The sequence below is a fragment of the Triticum aestivum genome, chromosome 1D (genome assembly GCF_018294505.1).
Source record: "Triticum aestivum cultivar Chinese Spring chromosome 1D, IWGSC CS RefSeq v2.1, whole genome shotgun sequence".
Lineage (NCBI taxonomy): Eukaryota > Viridiplantae > Streptophyta > Magnoliopsida > Poales > Poaceae > Triticum > Triticum aestivum.
Window position 1 is genome coordinate 63156965 of NC_057796.1, and position 26790 is coordinate 63183754.

General features: G+C 44.7%; 2 protein-coding genes across 4 annotated transcripts; one reads left to right on the forward strand and one right to left on the reverse strand.

Annotated features, from left to right (window-relative positions):
- Positions 1–274: 274 nt before the first annotated feature.
- LOC123180317 (formin-like protein 6) lies at positions 275–18472 on the forward strand. Of its 2 annotated transcripts, XM_044592337.1 has the most exons (20): positions 276–594; positions 772–1481; positions 1630–1851; positions 1933–2845; positions 2925–3077; positions 3144–4089; positions 4177–4303; positions 5067–5138; positions 5495–5593; positions 5676–5717; positions 6485–6565; positions 6659–6709; positions 6787–6868; positions 8126–8220; positions 9016–9087; positions 9189–9305; positions 9485–9553; positions 17510–17576; positions 17716–18062; positions 18208–18472. In XM_044592337.1, the coding sequence occupies exons 1-19, from the start codon at positions 522–524 to the stop codon at positions 17928–17930; spliced, it is 4206 nt and encodes a 1401-aa protein (XP_044448272.1). In that variant the 5' UTR covers positions 276–521; the 3' UTR covers positions 17931–18062; positions 18208–18472. The 2 variants fall into 2 exon arrangements, with proteins under 2 accessions (XP_044448273.1, XP_044448272.1); XM_044592338.1 differs by lacking the exons at positions 9016–9087; positions 9189–9305; positions 9485–9553; ... (1 more) ...; positions 17716–18062; positions 18208–18472 and having other exon boundaries at positions 275–594; positions 6649–6709.
- A 2628-nt stretch (positions 18473–21100) lies between these two features.
- Positions 21101–26169, reverse strand: LOC123180318 (triose phosphate/phosphate translocator, chloroplastic). 2 transcript variants are annotated; one of them, XM_044592339.1, is made up of 12 exons: positions 25840–26169; positions 24744–24812; positions 24586–24651; positions 24434–24512; positions 23736–23856; positions 23514–23609; positions 22975–23087; positions 22803–22880; positions 22251–22367; positions 21930–22029; positions 21722–21822; positions 21101–21586 (listed from the first exon to the last, which is right to left on the reverse strand). In XM_044592339.1, the coding sequence occupies exons 1-12, from the start codon at positions 26091–26093 to the stop codon at positions 21542–21544; spliced, it is 1239 nt and encodes a 412-aa protein (XP_044448274.1). In that variant the 5' UTR covers positions 26094–26169; the 3' UTR covers positions 21101–21541. The 2 variants fall into 2 exon arrangements, with proteins under 2 accessions (XP_044448274.1, XP_044448275.1); XM_044592340.1 differs by having other exon boundaries at positions 21101–21568; positions 25840–26168.
- Between the last annotated feature and the right edge of the window lie 621 nt (positions 26170–26790).

Sequence of the window (26790 nt, forward strand, 5' to 3'; positions counted from 1 at the left end):
TGCGTGCACTTCGGCGGCTTGTTCAGACGGCAGTAGTGCGGTCGTTCGCTGGTTTCGAAATCTCTATGTAATTTTTATTGTGTTTAAAATGTTTTGTCCTTCCAGAAATTTTTATAATAGATCTGCTTTTAAAAAAATAACAATAAAAAGAGTGTGCTCTAGCAGGTGAGATGGGCGGCACGTGCTGGGTCGCTGTCCCAGGAAGCAAAGTGGAGAAGTCTTTTGTTAACGTTAACGAAGGACCGAGCTAACGACTACCGACCCGAACGTGCACCTGACCCGACCGACCGAGCACAGACAACACCGGCAGATAGATCTTCTCCGCCACCTTCCTCCTTCCCCCCTGCAACCCAACCCAGCCCGGCCGATCCCCTCTCCCCTCCTCGCCCTATCGCCGTCCGCCAGCATGCCCGCCGTCCCGTGAGCCGCCTCGCCGCCGAAAACCCTAGCGGCGCATTGCTCTCCACCCCGCTCTCCCCCAGCCCCCGCGGATCTGGAGGAGGAGGAGGAGGCGCCGCCGCATGTCTCTCTTCCGCAAGTTCTTCTACCGCAAGCCCCCGGACGGGCTGCTCGAGATCACCGAGCGCGTCTACGGTGCGTCGCTGTTCCCTCTCCCCAGCCACTCCGTCCGCCACTGCGTCGCACGGCATTCCCTCCCTCCCCATTTCCCGTTTCGGCGGCGGCGCCGGCGCATCCGTCGTCGTGGCAGGGTTTCGGATAGATATTAGAACGCCGCGCCAACGTCCTCTTCCTTTCGTTTTGTGTGCGCAGTGTTCGATTCGTGCTTCTCCACCGATGTCTTCGACGACGACAAGTACGGGCAGTACATCGGCGACATCGTCCTGCACCTCCGGAGCCACTTCGCGGACGCCTCCTTCATGGTCTTCAACTTCCGGGAGGAGGAACGGGAGAGCCAGCAGAGCCTGCTGGCCAGCATCCTCTCCATCTACGACATGGTGGTCATGGATTACCCGAGGCAGTACGAGGGCTGCCCGCTCCTCACCATGGAGATGGTCCACCATTTCCTCAGGTCCGGGGAGAGCTGGCTCTCTCTGGGCCAGCACAACGTCCTCATAATGCACTGTGAGCGAGGCGGCTGGAACGTGCTCGCCTTCATGCTGGCGGGCCTGCTGCTGTACCGGAAGCAGTTCATCGGTGAGCAGAGGACGCTGGAGATGGTGTACAGGCAGGCCCCTCGCGAGCTCATCCAGCTGCTCTCGCCGCTAAACCCCATGCCGTCTCAGATAAGATACCTGCATTACATATCTCGGAGGAACGTGAGCGCAGAATGGCCACCAGGTGATCGACCTCTTACCTTAGACTGCGTGATACTAAGGAATACCCCGGGCTGTAATGGGGAGGATGGATGTAGACCGATATTCCGTATCTATGGGCAGGATCCTCTACTTGGTACAGATAACAGCCCCAAGGTGCTTTTTTCAACACCAAAGAGGAGTAAATATGTTCGGCATTACAAGCGGGTGAGTTTTGGACAATCTTCTGTTTTGCAAACTGGCAAATGAATTGCATTCCCTTCACTAGTTTTGCTACTAAACGTGCATGGAGCCATAAACTGAGTATTTGCTTCGCTGTTAACATACCATTCTCATTTATTCTCATCTTACTCAGGCAGACTGTCAATTGATTAAGATCGATATCCACTGCCATATTCAAGGAGATGTTGTCCTTGAATGCATCAGTTTGGATGCTGATCAAGAACGAGAAGAGATGATGTTTAGAGTCATGTTCAACACAGCATTTATCAGATCAAACATTCTCATGCTAAACCGTGATGAAATTGACATAATGTGGGATGCAAAAGATCGATTCCCAAAGGAATTCAGAGCCGAGGTATTTAATCATCATTGCAGTCAACTTATTATTTGTACAGTGTGCAGAAACTGAAGCCTTCTTCGTCCTTTGTTGTTGAAGATTCTTTTTTCAGAAATGGACACTGCAGATCATTTAGATCCCATGGAGATGGCAGGTATAGGGGAGAAGGAGGGCTTACCAATCGAAGCATTTGCAAAGGTTCAAGAGATGTTCAGCATAGTGGACTGGTTAGATCCGAAAGGGGATGCTGCAGTCCAGTTTTTCCAGCGGCTAACCACATATGAAAGTATACAGCTGAGGCAGGGATTGGTGTCTCCAAGCAAGAAAGGTTCGAGCATTAGAAAAGAAATAGGGCATTTGGAGCTTGGTTCACCGACCAAAAATATACAGCTGAGGCAGGGATTGCTGTCTCCAAGCAAGAAAGATTCGAGCATTAGAAAGGAAATAGGGCAATTGAAGCTTGGTTCACCAACCAAAAATGAATCTGACAATGTTCAAAACAAATCAAGCAATGCTGAAAACTCAACAGTCTATATGAACAAAAAGGAATGTGATGGCATACACAAATTAGCCCCGTTGGACCCAGCCAGTATTTATCAAGGAAAATTAGGAAATTCTGTTGTTCCTGGAAACATAAACCCTCAAGTTCATAAGGAAATAACACATGTAGTTGACATCACTACCGAACGATCGTCTTCACCGGAAAAGCCTGACGAGCAATCTAATCCAGTACAGTGCACTTCGCCCTCTATGATTATGTCACAGCGGTTTCCACTTTCTAGGTCAAGTTCTGCCTTTCCTAGCAACTCACCTCCAAGATCACTTTCAGCATGCCCCAGATTTTTTAGCGTACCTTCAGCCCTAGGAATTACAGCTTTGTTGGAAGATCATGCTACATTTGGAGGTTCTGAGAATTGTGGTTCAACCATGATTGCACCTACGATGTCAGATCTTTCAAGCGCCGCAATCAAAGTTCCGTCAAAACCATCATCAGGACAGCATCCAATAACAGGTTTTTCTCAACAAAATTCTTTTGTTGTACACCCATAACCTACTGTTGCCTGCAAATTTAACTTTTGCTGACGTGACAGGGACTCCGGTTGTAACAAAGGGTATGCCGCCGCCGTCGCGATCACCGCCCCCACCCCCTCAGCCATCAGGTCCGGTGTTGTTCGTAGCATCTGATGCTTTTATGCTGTCCGAGGAAGAAGATGACTTACCTAAGCCGTCTCCGAAGCATTCAGGTTTTGCTGAACCATCTTATATTTTAGTTAGTTTTTCCATCTCTAATTAAGCTTCCCCTGTCGCAGCTCCTTCATTGTTGCCCCACCCATCTCCTCCACATGAAGAATCCACATCGCAGTTACCTGGAACTACTACTCTGCCCGCAAATCATCAGCAGTCCTCAAGTAACAATGCACAAGAATCATCACCAACTTCTACTGCTCTTGCCACTATCTCTACTTCATTCAGACCTCCTTCACCGCCTCCACCTCCAGCTTCTCCTGTTAGAATAGTTGGACCTCCTTTGTCTGCACCTAAGTCCTCCCTCAGTAGACCTCCTGCACCCCCTCCACCTCCACCACTTGCTTCTACTTCATCTCCTGTTAGACCTCCTGCACCACCTCCACCTCCACCACTTGCTTCTACTTCATCTCCTGTTCGACCTCCTGCACCACCTCCACCTCCACCACTTGCTTCTACTTCATCAGCTGTTCGACCTCCTGCACCACCTCCACCCCCACCAGTTGCTTCTACTTCATCGGCTGTTCGACCTGCTGCACCACCTCCACCTCCAACTCCCCCACTTGCTTCTACTTCATCTCCTATTCCGCCTGCTGCACCACCTCCACCACCTTCTCCAACATCATCTGCCATTAGATCTTCAGCACCGCTTCCGCCTCCACCTCCAGGAATTACTTCTACACCACCACCACCACCACCCTGCCATTCATCAAAACAATCTCCTCCTGTCCCACCACCACCTCATGCTCCAAGGTTCTCAAAGGATGCCAACCATCCTGGTGCTTCTGGCAATGTTGTACCTCCACCAGCACCTCCTGGTCTTAATGCTAATCTGTTTGGTACGAAGGGGCGTGGACCTGCACCTCCTTCAGGCCCAATGTCTAAGAGCCTTCAATCTGGTCAGACTATGTCCAGAAGGTCCAATCTGAAACCACTACACTGGGTGAAAGTTACAAGAGCGATGAAGGGCAGTCTCTGGGCAGAGGGGCAAAAAGCTGATGAAGCTTCAAAGTATCTCTTTAACATCTTGACTGCACCAAAGAATGGTCATATATATTGTTTTTTTATGCTAATACATCTTTTGCATGACTTGTGCAGAGCCCCAGTGTTTGACATGTCAGAACTAGAAAATCTTTTCTCAACTGCTCTACCAAATTCAAATTCTAAGCGTTCAGATAAGTCAGGGAGTCGTGCATCTGGGGCAAAACCAGAGAAAATTCATCTTGTGAGTTCTAACAAATAATGTATCATTTGTTTTGCACTCAAATTGTTCCAGTCAGTGTGTATATTCCTGATCTTCATTTCTTTCATGCTTATTTCATTCTCGATTCTCTATTAGTCTATTACATATGGTACATATGATCTCTTGTGAGTGTGCTGCAAGTTATACATTATTTTTCTCTTTTTGGTGCCTTTATGCTAGTGGAAACTGAGTGTGCACAATCTATGTTTCATAGTATATATTGCATGAAGATATAATGAACATATGTCAGAAAACCATATCTAGAACTTAAATGAATCCTACATTTTTATTTTTCTTCTTTTCTCACAAACCACTTTATTATGTAAAAAAGAAATGCTAGCATTAAGAACGGTCAAGTCACAAACCAAAAGCTAGCAGTTAAGAGGTAATTAGTATGGTTTGATCCGGAATTCATTAGACCATAAGTGTGCAATCAAAAGGTAGAGATTTATCGATGGCATCCCATCCAATTGGTGCTTTTTATTTTAGTATATAGGTTTCACCACATAATCAGTTCATTTCTTTCTAAGCGCTTATAGCAGATGCATGGTAGACCGTAGAACATATTCAACTGATCAAGGTACTTAGGATCCCAGTTCTTTATGTTAGTTTCCTTCATGGCATGTAGTGACCTTGCTTAGTTTTGCGTATGTCATTACGGGTGTTTGTAGCTACTATATATGCCTTCTTATTTTGCTTCGCGTTACTGTTTGTTTTTTCTAACATCAGCTGTTTGGCAATACAGATTGATCTTCGCCGGGCTAACAATTGTGGAATCATGCTTACAAAAGTCAAAATGCCCCTTCCGGACCTAATGGTAAGCTGATGGCCAACTAACCTTTGGCATGTTCTAATTAAAAAATGGTTTTATATAAATATCTGAGTATTGATGTTGCTAGTCATACAACAATGCCATATGTATTCCTTTGATAGACTTCTTTATATAGTCTATTAGATGATGGTGGGAGAGTTTTTAAGAAATGACGGTGAGAGAGTGGAATAGCGATTACTGATTAATCATTTCTTACTTAACCTGGAAATGCCTATTATTATGGATTTCTCATTGAAGTAACCTGAAATTAATTAAGAAAGGAATGTCATGGTTTCTTTTGGTAGGACATTTACTTTATATCTTCGTTAATTATACCTATCATTTTTTTCCTTTGAGAGCAGAGTGCTATTCTTGCTCTGGATGATACTGTCCTAGACGCTGATCAGGTGGAGAACCTAATTAAGTTCACTCCAACTAAAGAGGAAATAGAACTTCTGAAGGTAATTGTGGTGTTCGGTTTTAGTTCTTTACAAGATTCCTGAAGTTATCAGTTTTCATTACGCATTCTTGTCACCACTACAGGGTTACAAAGGAGATAAGCAAGATCTTGGTGAATGCGAACAGGTGACTTGCTTCCTTTCAGTTCGCTTTACAACTTTGTTACATCTCAAGTGGAACTTGTGGTGTATATACCATGGTTATCAGTATCACAATACGGATCGTAGTATCTTGTGATCTTACGTCCCTACTGCAGCCGATCGATACGTATTACGTAGTGCAGCAGCTATTCGATAATATCGAGTTGGATCATGTTACACGTCATAGAGTCCTTGGCATCACGACGTGAATCAAACCCAAATCCATTGATGCCATTCTAAGTAGCAAAAATCCACTCCACATTGGCACGCAGCAGTGCAGTTGTGTAGCAATTAACCAAGCCATGCTTGCTGGAGGTAGAACTGCGAGAGGAGTATTTAAGTTGCACATTCTTCCACTCGTTTCATGATGTGGGACTAAAATAATGGAGTTTTGTCCTGTGAATGCCAGCAGCCAGTGAAGGACTTGTGGGTGGGTTGTGAAGTTAATGGGCCTAAAGCATTTCTCTTATGACTGTCAAACAATTCTGCTGATTGCTCACATTGGACATTGGCCTAAAATCAACTTAAATTTGGCATTTACATGGCTGCCCTGCTGCTGGTAATAAATCTGTAGAAGAAATGAGTTGGGCTGTAACCTAAATCCATTTGAAGTTTTTTCCAAGTATATAAATTAATTATACAGAACTAAAATATCACATGGTATCGTGATCCTATGTTACGATGCGATACTGCTGCGGAAAAATGACACTACTTATTATCCCAATACTGAGATACAATTTGCTTCTACTGCAGTTCTTCATGGAGCTTATGAAATTACCCCGTGTGGACTCTAAGCTGAGAGTTTTCTTATTCAAGATTCAGTTTCGATCTCAAGTGAGACATCTGATTCCTTTTCTTCTACTAGGAACTGTATTCTTTTGCTTGGCCTTTTTGGTATTGTATTGTTTAACTGTTAGTTCTTCTCAGGTGTCTGACCTTAAGCGGAATCTGAACGTTGTTAACTCATCTGCTGAAGAGGTGGATACTGTTAATTTGAAATTTCATATTGTGTGATTAACATCATGGGTTTCATATTCTTGCTGTGATGTTCATAGATAAGGGGTTCAGTGAAGTTGAAAAGGATTATGCAGACGATTCTTTCTTTGGGAAATGCGTTGAACCAAGGCACTGCTAGAGGTAATACCAATTGTAAAGTGATACTTCTTGTTCAGGAGACATTTAGTAACTGAAGTAATATATATCCTGTGGCACAATTGTTCTTCCTTATTTGAATGCTGTAAATAAATTAAAAGGAGTGACTTCCGAACAAGGATCCATAATTGTTACCTTCACTCTCGACTTACAATCCACAATGAAGCAACATGCTTGACAAGTTGACATTGGTTTATCTGCATGTAAAAGTATGTACTCGATGATTCTCTCAAGATAAGAGTAGTAAATTTTCCTGTAAAAAGGATGACAGTGGTAAGATTTTTATTACTTCATGCTTCATGGTATGCTGAAGACTAATAATAGATTCTGAAGTTTTGGTTTAAGTACCGTATGCAGTCATAACTTTGTGGCGTTTGAATTTTGAACTCAAATGACTGAAGCAGCATTTCATCATGATACGAAGCCTAATTAGTAGTTAGTGCTTCCTCTCAAAGTAGTTTAGGTATGCAATCTGTCATAGTGAGTTGTTGGCTGATATATTCGCTGTGAACTTAACGTTCATTTGTAATTTGCGATACGTAAAGTTCAGCTAGTAATTTAAGTACTCCCTCTGATCCATATTAATTGTCGCTGATTTAGTACAAAGTTGCTAAATCAGCGACAAGTAATATGGTTCGAAGGGAGTACTAGATTTGGATATAATTATATATTTCTTCTGAAGTTTGTACAGTTTGGACTATATGAAAATTCTTTTGCGTCAATAATTTGTTATAGGTATGTAGAATGTACCATCAGGTAAACACATGAGGCAAACCAGTGTGCACTTGATGCCCCTTTTTTATAGATCTGGCTGTATGAATATTAGTAATATAGCACACCATGCACCAAATTGGTAAAATTTTGTACTGTATATAATGTATATAAAGCATGTATATTCTTGTTTACTTCTAATTGAAAAAGAAAGCATGCACAAATGTGTTTTATACAGGTGAGGTGTCAAATTTTCCTACGCATTTCTGTTAAGATATTGGACACATAGTATATTATTAATCATCCTCCGTGTTTCAGGCTTTCAGTGTGTTGTCATTATTCATAGTTTTCTGTACAGGTCCCAGAGAATTGAAATACAACACTTTGATACGATGGCACATTTTTCATGCTAATCATCTTATATGAACTCTATTAGCTTTTTTATAATTCAATATGCATTGTTTAATTTCTTTTGATTGCTCGTTGCTTTATTTTTTCCTGTCTGCACTACAGTTCGTTTTGTTATTGTAGGTTCTGCTGTTGGATTCAGGTTGGATAGCTTACTCAAATTAAGCGATACCCGTGCACGGAACAATAAGATGACCTTAATGCATTATTTATCCAAGGTATACATCTGTTCATATAGAAAAGTAGATAGTTTCAGTAGATAGTTTCAGTACTAAGTTTTATTCCCTTGCCAGAAAACGTTTTTATGTAGGTGTGGATCATGCAAATACAAAAGTAAAGAATTTTTTCGCGTTCCAGAATATACAAGTTCAAATCATATCTACTAACTGGTATATCATGCATAGGAATCTCAAATTCCCGGGTTAGCCAACAATTTAAATGGATAAACCTTCTTAGTAAAATTCATCATTACCTAGCCTTGGATGCCGTGCATATAAAAATCTTTGCTTCTATAATACCATTGTAATAAGTAACCACATAACGTGGAAAGCTTGCTTAACATGTTGTCCAGTGGATACTGGTATTTTGGTGAGAATTGAGAAGCCTGGAAAGAGCTAATAACTTTACAGGAACCTCGTTTGAAGTTACCTATGCTCATATTTAAGTTATCTTGATGGAACATTTCCCAGTTGTTTTGCTTATTCTGCAATTGATGCAATTAGTTAACTTGAGGTGAATATCTAGTTTCGCGTGTCGTACTTAATTTCTCCGGTGTGCTGGGTTGTGTTCATGTATTTTCTCTCTGTTATTTTTCTCACTTTTTCGATGTGGCTTTGAACTAAGTCTTAGCTTTCTGAGGATACTGTCTTATGAGGTTCATACTTTTGAAGTGGATCTAAGCCCTCTCCAACTTGTCATTGTGATATGCTTAAAAATTCGGTTAGGTCCTCTTCGTAGGAAGTCTGAACTGCAGTTGATATGCTTGAATTACTCAATTTGTCATATCGCCGCAGGTGCTTTCGGAGAAACTTCCAGAACTTCTTGACTTTCCTAAAGATTTGGCTAGCTTGGAGTTGGCAGCAAAGGTATTAGATCTGACGTGGTATTCGATGTTTTGGTCACTCTGAATATTGACAATCAATGATACATTGATTGAGTTACTAGAGAACTATTTGGCTGAATGCAGGTACAATTAAAGTCTTTAGCAGAAGAAATGCAGGCCATAAACAAAGGGCTCGAGAAAGTGGAGCAAGAATTAACTATATCTGAAAATGATGGTCCTGTGTCGGAGATCTTTTGCAAGGTAACTATAACAATTGTGTTTTGTTTTTCTTTTCTTTTTGAAATATGCTTTAGTAACCAACGATTGCAACCGTCTGATTGCAATATAGTGTGTGTGTACTGCCAAGGTACTGGCAAGATTTTTTGCTTGAAGTATTACACCATCATGATTCCACGAAACTAAGTACCTTCCTTTTACAGACACTGAAGGGCTTCCTCAGTGGTGCTGAAGCCGAAGTTAGAGCCTTGACTTCACTTTATTCTAATGTGGTATGTGTATCTCTTTAAGCAAGAGTCATTTGTGCTGTAACATGCTGGCATATTGGTGGTAGCCCATGTGACCCATGTTGGTACAGTGCAGTAGTGCTAGAATTAGCTCAATATGAAAAGTTTAGATAAATACTGAAAGTACGTATGTAAGAAGCCAAACTATTTTTCGTATATAAGTTCCACACCAAAAGGGTCTAGATCATGGAATCTGGGTTAGAAAAATATTTGTCCTCGAAGAGATCTCTGAAGACATGAAATGCGATTTAGGTAGCTGCAGGCTGGAATTTGTAAAGTATAGGTTCTTTCCAGGAACATGCAGGAGAGCTGTATGTGAATGCATTAGATAGAAAAAATAATTACACAGAGTTAGGCTCTAGGGGCATGCCCCAAAGAGCCGAACAGAAAACAACAGCCAAAAGTTACAGCTTACAAAGACCCAAAACAACCGAAAAACCCTTGGCTCCAGTTTATGTTGTTGGATTCGCTACAGGATCTAGAACCCTGGTGAGTTTCAGAGAACAGAGAGAACAGAGTGGTTTTTGTGCTGCGCCAACGTTGCAGCGTTTTCTGTTATTTTCACTCGCTATATCAGGTACAGAGAGGAATGACTAAGCCAGCTAACTATCTCCCGATCCACCTGCTGTGATCCGATTATGCTGCGCCATCCCACGGCCTCTTCTCACGGCATCCTGCAGATCGGGAGCACTACTGAAACGTGGGATCGTGTGCACGCAGGCAGCACACCCAGCCTAGCTCCATGTGTCACAGGCGACCATTCATTATTAACAGAAAAACAAAACTACTTCTATGTGGCAACAGAGATTATCTAAGGCTAACATTTCATCCCCTTAATCTCTTTGCCCACTTCCAATCCTTGTCACTTCCAGACGCTGCTGCAGCTCGATGTACTGCACCCTGCCCAGTGCCTTCGTCAGTAGATCAGCTAGCTGGTCCTTGGTGCCCACATGATCAATCTTCACCATTCCAGCTTCCATGCAGTCACAAACATAGTGGAACTTGTTGTCAATGTGTTTGCTGCGGTCGTGGTGAACTGGATTTTTGCTAAGTTCAATTGCTGACTTGTTGTCCACCATTAGTCTGAAGCAGGGCCGCTCCTGAGATTTTGGGGGCCCGGGGCGAAACTAAAATCCGGGGGCCCTTAACTAAAGCATCAAAATAATAGACTATGAAAAAAGTAAAAAACGATACGTGATGCAAACTCATGTTTATGTCATGCTTGAACTACAACTGTAGGAGTATATTATTTTAGGTACCGGAACGACAAAAAACTCTAGAATAGTTCTAAAGAATTTGCATCCAAAATGCATAGTTGGATTCACATTTTTAGTTCTTGGAATGACTATGGCAAGACTAGAGGAGCAAAATCCATGCAGCTGATGTGAAAAATATTCTTTCTTATATTCAAAAATTAAATACCTTCATATTTTTAAACAACAAATCTGTGGTGCTGCGATATTGCAAAGTTACTCCCACCTAGCGAGTTGTGCAAATGATTAAATTAAGAGATAATTACCAGATTGTGCCGTCATTGCTCAGCTCATATATAACCAACCGCCATGAGCAGCATCCAGAACCTGGTTCTTCCCTTGATCTATTTGATGATGAGATCTATACCAGGACCACCACATGAACATCAATATTAAACTGAAGAACTAGAACGATTAACTGTACTCTGTACAAACAAGGGACGATGTCGACCGGCCGGCAATACTCACCTCTACAGACGACACACAACAGCTCCGGTCCGCCGCTGATCTCCAGCGCGCACCCGTCGCTCCGTCCCTTGAGATCTGGGCTTCCTCCTTGAGCAAGCTTTGATTCATCTGTCATAATCTGGGCATGAGGAGGAGGAGCAAAGGCGGCGGCTGCTGCGTACATGATGGCGATGCATGCGTGGGTTTCTGGGTGGATCCCGCGAGTAGATGCGTGAGTGACGGCGATGTAAGTCACGCTGCATCACGAGAGCTGCTACTACTTGGGCTATGGGCCAGCCCTAATGATCTTTTTTTTACTGCACCCATGAAATTATAGGCCTAATGCAATACATAATTGGGGGCCCCTCCACAGTGGGGGCCCGGGGCGGCCGCCCCCCCCTGCCCCCCCTCAGGGCCGGCCCTGGTCTGAAGCTCTCCGGTGGGTCACCTTTCATCTCTGCGAGCAGACGGCTCAGCCACACGCCCTGACATGTAGCTGGACAAGCTGCCACATACTCTGCTTCACAAGAGGAGAGAGCAACAATCTTCTGTTTCTGGGAGCTCCAAGTGATCAGATTTCCACCGAGGAAGAAGACATGGCCTGATGTGCTCTTCCTGTCCCCGATGTCTCCGGCGTGATCTGAGTCACTGAACCCAAGCAAGTGTGCACTGCTGTTGCCGGCCTTGTAGCTGCAACGATAGTCAATGGTGCCCTTGATGTAGCGCAGGATCTGCTTAACAGCAGCCCAATGGTGAGTGCTTGGCTTTTCCATGAAGCGGCTCACGATGCCGACTGCGTGAGCAATACCAGGGCGTGTGTTAACCAGGTACCGAAGGCTTCCAATGACACTGCGTATAGTGTTGCATCCACTGGTTTTCCTCCATGTTCCTTGATCTACTTCAGTCTGCACTCCATAGGAGTGGTGCAGCTGTTGCAGTCACTCATCCCAGCCACCTCCAGGATTTTTCCAGCGTAGCTTTGCTGTTTGAGAGTGATTACTCCATCCCCTTGCGCCACTTCAATGCCCAGATAGTAACTGAGACGACCAAGGTCACTCATCTGAAACAACTGGCTCATCTGCTGCTTGAATTCCTCAATCTCTGTCAGACTTGTTCCTGTGATCACAAGGTCGTCAACATAGACACCCACCAGCAGGAAAGATTTGTTGTCACCGCGTCGGTACACGGCATGTTCCAGAGGACTGCGAGCAAAACCAAGTGAAACCATGGATTCATCAAATTTTGCGTACCACGCCCGTGGAGCCTGACGCAGACCGTACAGTGCCTTCTGCAGTTTTAGAACACTCTGTTCCTTGCCGGCGGTGACAAATCCTGGCGGTTGCGCCACGTAGACCTCCTCACTGAGTTCGCCGTTGAGAAATGCTGATCACGTCCATGTGATGGACTTGCCACCCACAGTGCGCGGCGAGAGCGAGCAGGACGCGCACTGTCTCCATTCTGGCCACGGGCGTGAGCACCTCTTTGAAATCCACCCGCTGTCGTTGGACGTATCCTTTCGCGACCAAGCGGGCTTTGTGCTTGACGATGTTCCCTTCTGGATCGCGCTTCACCCGGTGAACCCACTTGAGGCCGATCACTTTGTGACCTGCAGGGAGATCGGTGAGCTTCCAGGTAGAGTTGTCCTTGATGGACTGCATCTCTGCATCCATGGCGCTCTTCAGGCTGCATCGGACAGTGCCTCGTCCACGCTCCTCGGCTCCTCAGCCGACAGGAGGCATCGCTCGTAAGGGATCATGAAGGCGTTGTCCTCCGTGTCCTCCATGACACGCCTGAGATGTGCCGGGTAGCGGATCTGCCCGGAGTCAACGTCTCGGGTGTTGTCATGCGTGGGTGGCGTGGCCCACTTCATGTCGCGGGTTGCCACGGGCGTGCTCTGCACCGGCGAAGCTGGCCCCATGGCTGGAGTCGAGGGGCCGGCGTCATGCGAGCTTCGAGCATGTGACGTCGTTGGCGTCGCGGGTGGCGTGGCCGCGACAGTGCACGGCGTGCTGGCGAACGCACCTCTCGTGTCAATCTCCGTGGCGCCATGCTCGGTGATGTACTCCACCCAGTCTGGGCGTTGCGTGCTCTTCCGCCCAGAAGAACGCTGGCATGGCCATGCTTTTCAGCATGCACTGCGCCATCTTGATGATGGTCTGGTTGCGGTGTTTGACAAATCCATTTTGCTGGGGTGTGTACGTCGTCGTGGTGTAGTGCTTGACACCGTGGTCGATGGAGAACTCCGCGAACTCGCCGCCGCGATCCGATTGAAACGCTCGGAGCTTGCACTGTCCCTCTGCCTCAGCCACGGCCTTGATCCTCTTGAAGCGGTCGAATGCCTCATCTTTGGATTGCAGAAGCTCTAACCACATGAAACGGCTATGATCATCAACCACGAGGATGAAATACTTGTTGCTTGTCGACGTCGCCGGCGAGATGGGGCCGCAGAGGTCGATGTGCACAAGCTTGAGCCCCTTTTTCGCGCGGTACTCGGTGGCTTGCGGGAACGGTGATCAGTGTTGCTTCCCAAGTGCACAGCCGTCACAGTATTCCTCCACACGATCAATGTCAGGCATGCCTTTGATCATGCCCTTTGTGGACATGGCACGGAGAGCCCGAAAGTGGAGGTGACCCAGGTGCGCGTGCCTGCGCCAGGTGATGTCATCGCCCTTGGCAAGCAGGCAGGTGGGCGTGTCGATCGTCAGTACACGATCGATGTCAGGCATGCCTTTGACCATGCCCTTTGTGGACATGGCACGGAGAGCCCGAAAGTGGAGGTGACCCAGGTGCGCGTGCCAGCGCTAGGTGATGTCGTCGCCCTTGGCAAGCAGGTAGGTGGGCGTGTCGATCGTCAGTACACGATCGATGTCAGGCATGCCTTTGACCATGCCCTTTGTGGACATGGCACGGAGAGCCCGAAAGTGGAGGTGACCCAGGTGCGCGTGCCAGCGCCAGGTGATGTCGTCGCCCTTGGCAAGCAGGTAGGTGGGCGTGTCGATCGTCAATACACCGGTGTACAGGCGCGTCGCCGTGCGCTTGACGCGGGCCAGAGCGCGCCGCGCCGGGTCTCTGATCGTCGTCATCCCGTCCTGGACATCGACCGCACAACCGCTCTCGTCGAGCTGGCCAACAGAGATTATGTTGCTTCATAGGCTCGGGATGTAGAACACCTCTGTAAGTGCTCGCTGGTCACCACTCTGACAGCGGAACACGACGGAGCCGCGCCTGCGTATCGCCACGGCCGACCCGTCCCCGAACCTGATAGTGTAGTGCACGGACTCGTCCAGAGTTGCGAACACGTGCTGCTCGCCGATCATGTGGCTGCTTGCCCTTGTGTCAAAGTACCAAACGATGTTAGGTGACGACACGGGGACAAGTTTCTCTTCGTTCAGGAAGACTGCCTGCGGACGTGAGTGGTGGTGACGCCGGTGACCATGTCCATGAGCAGACACTTGTCGTGCTCGTCGCCCGCGCGCACGAGGTTGGCCTGCTCTTGCTTGCCCGCCTGTTCTTGTTCCCGTAGCCAGGTCTTGCACTCCTTTTTCCAGTTCCCTGTTATGCCACAGTGATGACACTTTCCTTTCTTTTTCTTGCTGCCGGAGCTAGCGGACCTGCCCGCGCCTGTGCTCTCTGGCGCGCCTTTGCCTCCGCCCTGTGATTTAGGCTTAGCAGGCGACTTGTTCTTGCCGCCGCCCTTGCCGGATGACGAGCCACCGCCGCCGCCTTGCCGCTCTCGGGCAAGCCACTTGTGGGTGAGCAGAAGACGCCCGGTGGACTGTGTGTCGTCGTCAAGGTCATAGTGGTCTTTGCACACAGACATGCGTCCGGTCAACTCCTTGATCGACATCGTCTTGAGATCGATCAGAGACTCGATGGCCATTGACATCTGATGGTACCTCCGCGGCACGACGTGGAGGAACTTTTGGACGGCCTTGCGCTCCGTCACGGGGTTGCCGTACAGCTACAGGTCGGCGACGGTTCCGGTAAGTAGCAGCGTGAAATCCTCGAACTCGCGGCGGTGCACTTGCGCCTTGGCCTCACGAGCCCTCTCGCTCCGCATGCAGAGCGTTTTGATGGTTTCCCAGGCGGTTTTGGCCGTGTCCTTGGCCGCCAAAACCCGGAGCATCTCCAGCGGCACCCCCGTGAGAATGATCTGAAGAGCACGCCGATTGTCACGTTCATCTGCGGTGCCGTCTGTCACAGCGGACCAGCCACCCGTGCCATGCCACTTGACCTGCATCAGGAGTGCCCACTCCATGTAATTGGTACGAGTGAGCACCATGGTCGATGACGAGCCCTCGCTCTCGCACCACCCTCTTGACGACGCGTATCTTGCCGCTGCCGCCGCCCCTCAGACGCGCCATGGACGCTGGCGTCTTCGGCGGCGACTTCGTGGCGCTCTTGTTCTTCTCCGACTCATCGCCCGACATGGACGCCGCGGATCAAACACTATCGGCCATTGAGGATGGATCGAACACCAAGCTCTGATACCAATTGTTGTTGTCGGATTCGCTACAGGATCTAGAACCCTGGCGAGTCTCAGAGAACGAGAGAATAGAGTGGTTCCCGGGAGGAAGCCCATTCCCGTAGAGGTTTTGGCCCTGCCGCTGATGTCGTGGACCGGCCTCTCTCCAGCGTGATGATCTTGCCGGTGAGAGTCTTCACAAAGATCTGCATCTTGTGGTCTTGACGAAGATCTGCATGCCACCCGAGGAGGGGCATGGTCTTGGACATGCAGGCAAGCTGCCCTTGCCACCCGTTGGCGGGACTGCCGCGGCCCCCTCTAGATGGATCCGTCGGACCCTGGTTTCCACGGGGCCGACAGAAGCGCATAAACATTTTCAAATATTCTTTTGTTTCCCCTTCCTTATGTGCCATATGAACAAAATAATAGGCTATCAAAGGCTCTTTATCTCTGAAGTTTTCATGTCAATTCTACCATCCATTCCTGAAACTGAGCATTAAGAATTGGTTTGATTTCCTTGATCTTGGCAATCCTCATACTCCATGAGATTACAGTCAGTGATAACGCAGCCAAGCAGAAGATGATCGATGTCTTCATTGCTAGATTGGCAGAAGATGCAAGAAGTTTTATACGGAATGCCATGTTTAGTGAGTCTGCCCGTTAAACAGTATGGAGTTAAGGTTGAAAATTAGACTTAAGAGGTTGTTGAGGAACCAAAGCTGGACCTTCTCCTCATCAAGATAGGTGAACAAAGTTATTTTGTAAGCCTCAACACGTGAAAATTCGAAATGTTGGGAAGAAACAAATTCAATATTAATGAATAAATATATAAGTAATCAGTGGTTAGAAGTAATGTAAAACAAAGAAGACTTACAAATACTCGAAGTTAGTACAAAGTTGAGACACTTATTTTGGGACGGAGGCAGTACATATTATTGTGTTGCTTCCAGTACGTTCTTGTAATATTTTTTGCACATGTGTTTAAAGTTCTGTCCTCTATTTATATTTCTGTTTAAATGCTGAATTTCTTGAATGCCATTTATTTTGTTTTATGTTGCCTATTTTATCTCAATCTTATAAGATTTTGTGGCTTTTATCAACTCAATTTATGACTCTCTTGGTCATCGGTAATCTGCAAAACACTTTTATTTTTAATGTTCTATATGGATTATTCACTATCAACACATTTGAACCTTGAAATTATATGTTCTCTTTGTACGTATATGAAAACATTCTTCGGGTTTTAATGATTGCACTATTTATATATCTCAAACCATTCAATTTTTCTGTGCTTCATGATATGTAATAATTCTAAATATTTCTGATAGTTATTGCTTCAGCTCTTTTAAGGCATGTCAGAATTTTTCCTAGTTACCGTAGGAACTGAGCAGTTTCCTTTGAAAATTTAACGAAATTCATGTGTTCCAAATATGCCCTTGTTTTTTTCGTTGTTACTTGAATTATTTTCATTTGCCAAATTTGATCAAATTATTTCCTTCTACAATATGTGGCATATTTTTTGTTTGTTTGAACTGATATTGAGGCTGTAATTTTTTGTAAAGACGGAACTTCGTCAACTGATCAGTATTAATTAGACTGGGGTCTCAGTTAAAAAATGTTGGGTTGGACAGGATTGCATTCTGGTGCTACAAGGGAGCAGTGACGAATTGTAATCCTTTTCTGTAGAAGATGAATGGCAATTTTGGCATCCAGTCATTTGTGCAATTGATCTACTTTCATTTATAATTAATTTAAGTGCAATTCTGAACCTTGCAGGGCAGGAATGCAGATGCATTAGCACTTTATTTTGGAGAAGATCCAGCACGTTGTCCATTTGAGCAAGGTGAAGCTAGCATGATATTTGAGTTCCCTGTAGCTCTTCTTGAAATTAGTTTAGATTAGTTACAACTTTGAGAGAAAGTACTGATACAACCTTTTTTTTACTCTTCAACAAATCCTTCCAAAATCTCCATGTTTTGCAGTGGTCACAACGCTCCACAACTTTGTGAAACTGTTCACGCGTTCGCATGAAGAGAACTGCAAGCAGTTGGACCTTGAAAAGAAGAAGGCTCAGAAGGAAGCAGAACCAGAAAAGGCTAAGGGGGAATCAGAAAATGAGAAAGATGAGCTCAGTCATCCAATCAAAGAGCTAGACATCTCACTTCAATCACAACCACAAACTGCCAGTGCCAAATGATGACCTCTTTTACCAGAAGAACCTGGTGCTTTCTCTATGGCAGATGCACACTGGATATGTATGTTGCCCTGGGCATTAGTTACCAGGGATGCCAGTAAACCTGCAGCAACAAGAAGGCCATCGAATACACCGGTAAACATCCTAGCCTTTTGCAAACACATGTTATTTGCGCAAGCTGAAGGATGACTGTTTAATTTTCAACAAGTAATAAGCGCACTTCACTTTGGATACATCATTTTCGTTTTCACCAGCTCATTCAAAAGTTCTATGCCTGCAGTTATACTTGTAACAGAGGGATTCCCGGAGAAAGTCATCCCTGGGGACAAAGCTGTATAGTTCTAACATAATAATAGTTCGTTTGGAGCAAAATGTAGAATTAAGTTATATGTAACTAGTGTTGAGCAAAATGTAAAATAAATTTTTGGTCAATAAAAATGGGTTCTTCCCTGTGGTGACAATAGAAAGGGCTGTCTTCTCTGTGGGACAATAGAAATGGTTGTTTATACAAGCTTAGGCGGTAGAACTTGTATATCATTTCTTCAGTCTGTTTGACCTGTCCCTTGTAGTATAACGTTTTGAAATTCGCGCTTGGTCGTCCCTATCATACGGCTGATCGTGGCAATTCATCCACTAGTCGTCCGTTTGTAGCGGACATCCAACGACATGTACACAGGCTATATAAAGTTTCAGTTTTGCTAAGTCTCAGACTGAGACTTCATTATGTCTCAGTCGACGCTATCTTCCTTTAATATTGCATGGAGATTTGTACAAAAAGTTTATTTTCAATTTTTCTTCTTCTTCTTACATACTATATTACTTTAGTCTTAGTCGACTGAGACTTAGCCACACTCATAAAGTTTATAAACATCTGCTCATCTCTCTTCCCCATCTATAACCCTAACCAGCGTCGCCCATGTCTTGCAAGCAGATCTTACGAGAGCCATGGCCATGTCCTTGCCACCGATTTTGACAGAGAGCCATGGTGAGCAGCACGTCGTTACCCTTGTCCCCGCCGGCCGCCGTTGACCCGGAAAGGCATATGGCGAGCGGTGCATACACATTCCAGATCGCCTCCCACCCTGTTTCTTGCCGCTGTCTCTTAACAACCAAATTGCGAGCATAACGATCCGACGGACCTACGTCGATTAGCGCTTCGTTGTCCTTGCCCCTCAACAACACCTGAGAGCCGTGACCCTCCGACACCGGGCTCGTCCCCATCACCCTATCCTCCCCTATGGCAGCTCCCCCTCCACAGTCCACACCCACATCTACATCGGCTCAATCCCCGTCCCTCCGACTTACCTCTCCAATTGCAGCTTTCCTCCTACCCCACCTATGACTCCCACCACCCCCTAGCCGCGTGGTGGAGTCCAAACCGTTTGGAAGCTTCCTGACTCAACTTTTTCTGGAATTTTTTCGGGATTTTTGGAGCTCCGTAAATTTGATTTTAGTCCAAAGATATGTAGAAAGTATTAACGGTACTAAGTTAATATGTTAGTCCAGAAAGAAAAAAGTAATGCCAAAACTATGACAAAATAATATAACATTGCATGAAATAATTAAAAAATTATAGATACATTTGAGATGTATCAATGACAAAACTATATTAGACAGAACCACCATGTGCCGACTCTGATTGCGCCGTCCACACCAATAGCGCAGAACAATGACGCCATCGAAGTTCCCAAGAGAAGGATTGCCTCATGAGGGCGCAGATGACTGCACCCAGCAAACACACGAATCACGGGATCATGACCACCGGCACAACACATGTAGATTTTCACACATGTAAGGCCTCTTTGATTCGTAGGATTCTAAAAACATGAGAACAGAAGAACATATGATTGGAGTACCATGGTCATCTCAATCCTACAAAATTTTGGGTTGTTTAACTGCATCATAGGAAAAACAAAGAATTCTTTCAGGCCTCCTTTGGTTTGGAGGAGTTTTGTAGGAATACTATAGGAAAAAAAATCCTTCAGAGCTGTAGGAATAGAATCATGTTTCTGTGAAGCAATTCTTCCTATCCTTCATGTTTTATAGGAAAATAAATATTAGTCTAGACTCATGGGAAATTTTGAATGATGTGAACCAAAAGGACATCTCTTTTTCTATTCCTACTCATAGGATATGAGACACATGACATCTCATTTTCTACAAGTTTTCTATTCCTATGATATTTCTATATCTGTTGAGCCAAAGAAGGCCTCAAAGAGGTTTGAGTGGATGCTAGAATTTCTAGAAAAAATTCTTATAGGATTAAATCCTATGAACCAAACAACCAACATAGGAAAAAATCCTAAGAATTATAATCTTCTAAAATTCCTATGAAAATTATTTGAATCAAAGGAGCCCGTAGTTGTATTTTACCGATCCGTCGCATGACTTCCACGACCCGACCGCTGCACTAGCAGCCGCCAAGCTATATAGACTGGCCAGGCACAGTGCCCCCAGACCAGACGGCCAGTCTATAGACTATATGACATGAACGGACTTAACCCTGCATCATATCACTGAGGAGCTATGCCTGATCTAGAGTTCCCACAGCAAGCCGGCCAGACCAAACTGTCGTTGAAGAGTAGCGCTAGCGCTAGCAGATCACAAACCAGATGCCAGATCAGGAGGAGAAGGGTTAGGGAAGAAGGGGAGGGGCAGGCTTAGAGAGTTAGCCAGTGATGGTGAGGAGGAATGAGGAAGGAGAGGATCCAGGTTGCTGGCGGTTGGGTGTCTCCAAAGCCGTGAGAGCGCTGTGTCCGCGAATGTAATCGTGTTGCTCATAAATTAGCGGGTCAAGGTGCGGCTATGGAACCTTCTGCTCATATGTTGTGGCATGGTACGGTTCTAGACTTTGTAATCTCTGATGTAACCAGGAAGTATGTTGTGCTAGGTGGTTTTTTTTGATAAACTTGTGCTAGGTGGTTAATGGAATCTATGTTTACCCGATCAAAAAAAAAAAAGAAGAAGCCGTGAGAGCGACCCAGGTGGCGACTCTCCTTGGGGTTCACTTGGCTTGACCTTGATATTTGCTAGGTAGGCACCACATAGGACTAGCTGGGACCCCCGGGTAGGAAATTAAACTTGACCAGGGCAAAGAGGTTGGTCTTTTAATAGTTCTCCAGCCGTATATTAGGCCGAGCTGCAAGAAGACTGGCTTAAATTACCCTAAGATATTAAAAAAAAATGACCTATGCATTATTTGTCATGGCAATACAAAGAACACTAAAAGTATTAAGAAAATACATCTAGTTTCATAGACAACCTAGCGACGACTAAAGCACTAGAGCAAGCCGAAGGCGCACTGCCATCATCACCCCTCCCACAACGGGCCAAGCAAAATTTGTTGTACTAAATATAGTCGGGAAGCCATCATGCTATGCTAAGACCCCACGGGACCAAGGGACTAGAACAACAACCATCGACGATGAAGAGAACCATATTGGAAGGATACAACTTATAGACACACGAACGAACATTGGATCAACGGAGATCCATCAAAGACCAATACCGACTGAATCCCACTCGATCCGCCGAAGACACACATCCACACGCCCTCTAATAACGCTAGATGCACCGCCGGGACAGGGGTTAGGCAGAGAGGACCTTATCCATCTTCAGGGAGCCACCGCCGCCACGCCTTCCTGAGCAGGACACAAACACTAAGAATATTAATTAATCTTTTATCCACAACAAAGCTAGTAGGCAGCTAGCAAAGGAAAGTACTATTGAATAGTAGAATTATGCAACACAATCCAATTATTCTGATTTAGAACATCTAGTAAGGATTAACATACCTTTTTCTCCTCCTCAATCTTAGCCTTGATAACTGAGTATAGGGCAACACCAGAAATAGCAATGCCTGTGCCAATTCCAGTTTGTGTGGTGATCTTGTTGCCTGCCCAGCATTCCAAAACGTATTATGTGACAAGAGTACACCAGTACAAAAGAACAAGAGCCAGACATATGTATCGATCTTTAAGAAACAACAGATTTTAGTGATACCGAAAATGATGATTGAGAAGCCGATGACAAAGACACGTTTCAACACGTTGCCGACGGCATGTGTTAGAGGGGCCACCCGCTGCAATGTGTTTGTTGCAACCTGTATGTCCAGAATTCTTTTAGGACCAATTATAACAGATAAATGAAAGAATGACGAAACTATCATCAGAATGGCACAAGTATAATGCATATCTGGCGATATCATGCTTTATTTCTGTATTTGAAACAACTAAAAGAAGTCCATGTGCACCAGATGCAGGGTCACACTGCCGTTGACATGGCTGAAGTTGATCAATATCATCTTGACGTGAAACTCTATACCTGGTTATAAAGGTGATAGAACAAGCCCGCCAAGAAAATATTGGAAACTAACTTTGTTAATCCAACTTTGGCAATTGCATCTTTAAATCCATGCTGCACTAGTTGAGGTCCTTCAATCTGCAAGTTAACACTGATAAATAAATATATCACAATCAATGGTCTATACATGCAGAATTGGCAGTAAAAGTAGTTTGTGAATAGGAATTTATACCGAAGAATCAGGTTAATCACGCAGTCACAAGCCATGGTGCTGCAGGACAAGCAATTTTTTATTCCATTGCATATTCTCACATTGTTTGTGTTGCAGAAACAATACTCATGTTATAATCAAAATTATAAATGCACTATATGTTCTCTTAACCATGATGCTAGATTGTTCATACAGAATATTTGGGATTATCATGCCGGCACCAATCGCATGGGGCATCATCTAGTTATACATAATTGCATATACAAACTGCATGCAGCCATGTCCACACAGACAAGAACAGGAACTTGTGACATTAGTTGCAGTGTCATATTATCTAAAGTTTAATGATAAATATAACTTACAATGAGTGCTGGAGGAATGCAGACGATGAGAGCAATTATAGAGATATAGGCATACAGATTGGTGCTATCCATGTCAGTCTGGGACAAATAGAAATAATGAGAAAAGTTGTTAAATACGAATTCTTCAAGAGGAAGGAAAAATGGGTGCAAAACCTTAAAGCAAGACACAAACCATAGCTTTCTTTGAATAAATGCTACGGTAGGTGAATGAGATATTAGAAATCATGGCATTGATGAAACCAGTCCAGTTGAATGAGAGTTCAGTGAGAGATGCGACTGATACACCTGTTCAGTTTAAAATAGTTAATCCTGGTCCACATCTCATAATAAGAATCGTGATTTTTGAGGTGTAATCCTAACATGATTCTACAATCATCGTGTCAACAAAGAAACTATCACCTAGTGCCTACGGTCCTCATCTTAGCAATCTTGCTAGTCACACTTTATGACCTAAGCAACTCCATACATCGTCACACACCAAAACAGAAGGGACAATCTACAACACTTGCACATCAACCACGTGTATAATTATGTGTTCTATAACATCTATTTTCCTCTTGTCCCGAATAAAACAGCATAAAAAATGGGAAGCTAAAACTTCATGTGAATATTAAACCATTATAACAGTGATGATGAAAATATTGTGCAGAAAAAGTCCCAAGTTATATACGGATAGCATCACAAGCAAAAAATGCAATAACCAGAAATTACCTATCACAACTGGAGCCAGGGATAACCACAATGTGAAGGGAACTTGCTGCCCGAGAATAAACTGTGAAGCAGCCGCATTGAAGAACGGCTCGAGAGCTGGATTGTATTTATTTGTTATTAAAATATTACAAATATTTTCCTTAAAAGATTAAAAACATATATAAAAAAGGAAAAACGTCAGCACAACAAACGGAGAACAAAATTAGAATATTGTTGAAGCACCTTTAATGGTGTGGGCAAATGAGACCGATACAGCAGCAAAAGACACAGTGCTCGTTACATGACCGATGGCATGGCAAATTGCAACTGGCAGCAGCAGCTTCAAAAGCGTTGAATTCATCGGCTACAAGAGTACAACAGTATTGGGTTTACTACTTCCTCCAGAAATAATGACATTAATTAACATAAAAAGAACATGGACAAGAAACACTTGATGATTCACAGAAATATAGAAAAAACTCTCAACGAAGAACTAAATTTACATTTTATGCATAGTTCAGTGTGATTCTTAGAAGCCCATGTCATCATTTATAAATTCCTGAAAATTTCAGAAACGTACTCTATAGCACTGTAGTGTAAGAGATCAAGGAGAATGGATCATAAGTTGATTGCAAACAGGTAAAGACACAGAAAAAAAATGTTGCAGTTCGAGTGATTTCTGTAAAAGTTTGAGTTGATTCGGCTGTTTCAATTGTGTATATATCCATTGAAAACCAGCATCGTTTGCCAACCATAAGGATTATGGTACCAATAAAGTATTATAAGTAATTATGTTAAGTACTTCAGAAAATAAACATATAAACGGCTAAAGACATCAATGACCCAATGATTCATGTTTTCAAAATTATATTTTGTGAAACGCTGATCACTAATTGTGACTAAATTAACGAACCATGAGTCAGGGTTGTGGTGAGAAATACCGCACGCTTTAGGAGACCGGTGCTCCAGCTGATAAGGCAGTACAAGACTCCAACCGAAAGATGGGTCACCGACACAAAGCTACGTGAATAGGTAAAAGTCTTAGATGATGAAAAGAACTGATCACAGCATAAAAGAGAATTCGGACACATACTATGGATAGGGGAAGTAATCAAAGATCTTCTTGTTGAGGATGTTAAATATCACATTCAAAAAATACCTACAAATTATATCAAAATAGCAATCATTAGAGATCTGTGGTTTACATTTATACTATGATATATGACCCGCAGGTGAGGTGAGTGAGCATACCACATGAAGAAGAAGAAACCAGTGACAAGAGCCGGGTACCTCTCTAAAAACCCAATGGGCTTTGCTTGCCTGTAAGTGACAAGAATAAGTTGTGTTAGGGTGACACAACAAGTCGTGTTGGGGTAACAAGACTAATCTCAAAGCTCTCATAAAGGTTTGTGTTAAATTCTACACTCTGAGATTTTTAATTTTTGAGAAAACAACAAGTACAACATAGATGCACACTTTGAGATTTGTTAAGAAAAAAAATACTTAATCACAAAATAATACGCTCTCTCACTATTGAAACTAACGAGACTGTGAGTGTACAGGCACAAGCACACAGCTGACAAGCATGACCACACGTGACACACATGCGCATGTAGGTAGGAAACTATTGAAGACTCTACCATCCTAACTTGCCGTGAGCACGTATTATCTACTTAACATGCATGGCTCCCTGTACTTTGAACAAACGTGGAATCCAAGTGGATAGAAATGAATAACCTCAGCTCTTAGGGCCACATACCATTAGTAGTAATGCACACTTTCTCCTATGTTGAGAGCATGCTCGCGAATACTATACATATTTAGACCAACTAAAGTATGCATGTGAAATCACATCCCAAAAAATTCATGAATTTCGGTAGGGCAAAGTATTTTCACTCAGTAAGTCGAGAACATAATAGATATAACATTGTAGCATTGGCATCCAAATAGAACGCTATCAGAAGAAATTAAATTATGAGCATTGGTTAGCTAATTAGTGTTATTACAATATTCAGAGCAAAGCATGATTTAAGTGTAGGGGTCCAACTTCATCTTGTATCCCTTAATTAGAAAGATGGAGTACAATTTGACTAGAATTTTGAAATAATTATTCATTGTTTGGTGTTTCCCTAGCGAACAAGCATCTGAACTGTGTGCCCAGTCAGCTGTCAGTTGTCCTAAGAAGTAGATCGAGCTCTTCAGTTTGGGAAAAATAACAAAATTACTATGGAAGATTTTTTTAAATGAAGTAAAGGCTGTTACAACGGCAGAACTAATGGATAAAATGTGGGATTCACTCCGTAATGCAGTGGGGGCTGCGGGAAGGCAAGAGCCAAGAGACACTAACCCCTGGGAGTCGGATGAGGGGGCGGCCGCGGAAGCCGACGTCCGGAGGAGCTTCCTACTCCCCGGAGAAGACAGGGGCAGGGTGCCGAAGGAGGAAGCGGGGAACAGCGCCGGGCGGAGCTTCCTACCGCAGACAAGGTGGGCGGCGTCCGAGGCGGAGCCGCCTCTGACATGGAGCGATGGGGCTGCGCGGCGGCGTGACCGCTGGTGGCCGGCGACGGCGCCGCCGCAGAGGATGGTCGCGAGCGCCGTCATTTGTGTTTACCGTGAAGACGTTGTGTGGTGGAGGTGCGCGCGCGCGGAGATAGAGCCCGTCAGACGAAAGAGCAACAACAGTCGAACGAACGTCGCGAGGGGAGACAGCAGGCTCGGAGCACACCCCGCCCGTCTGGCCCGACCCGGAAAAGCCCGACCTGACCTGGCCTGGTCTTGTCCATGGGCCGGCCCTGGGCCTAAGTTTTGAGCCCAAAGGCCGGTCCGATGGGCTTGTCTGGCATATTTGCATTTTAGGGAAGAGGCCTGGCCCGATGCCCGGCAGGCTTCTCCTCTGATGGACCGGGCCTAGGCCTGAAATCTAGGCCTGATGGCTGGGGTTTTCTTCTATGGGTTTTATTAGGCCCGTCCTGGCCTGACTTATAGTGAGGTATAGAGCACACTCGTCAACCAAAAATGATACATTACGACTTTCAAGCCACGGAAGAAGCTTGCAGATTAACTTGCTCCCTCGATTTCAATCCAGTCTGTTAATGTAAAGCCTCGTGATTTAAACTCAACCAAACCTCGATTCCCACCTCAGTCTGTAACAAATCTTTCGTAAGGTTGGTTCTCACCAACCGTGGATCTCCAAGTCACAATGGCCTATACTTTGTTTGAAGGATTTTCTCGCAAAAATCCAATCCATTATTTCTCCGCTATGAGCATTCACAATCAGAGCTCACATGTCCTTCCCGTA

Bases quoted from the DNA above. Each gene is read 5' to 3' on its own strand.
- LOC123180318 (XM_044592339.1), bottom strand. From the start codon at position 26,093: ATGACGGCGCTCGCGACCATCCTCTGCGGCGGCGCCGTCGCCGGCCAC. The intron at 23,088-23,513 runs GTAATTTCTGGT...TAAACTGAACAG, and splicing joins CCTGGCTCCAGTTGTGATAG to GTGTATCAGTCGCATCTCTC. The intron at 22,368-22,802 runs GTAAGTTATATT...GTTAACTTGCAG, and splicing joins GCATTCCTCCAGCACTCATT to ATTGAAGGACCTCAACTAGT.
- LOC123180317 (XM_044592337.1), top strand. From the start codon at position 522: ATGTCTCTCTTCCGCAAGTTCTTCTACCGCAAGCCCCCGGACGGGCTG. The intron at 4,090-4,176 runs GTATCTCTTTAA...TGACTTGTGCAG, and splicing joins AAAGCTGATGAAGCTTCAAA to AGCCCCAGTGTTTGACATGT. The intron at 6,710-6,786 runs GTGGATACTGTT...TGATGTTCATAG, and splicing joins TTAACTCATCTGCTGAAGAG to ATAAGGGGTTCAGTGAAGTT.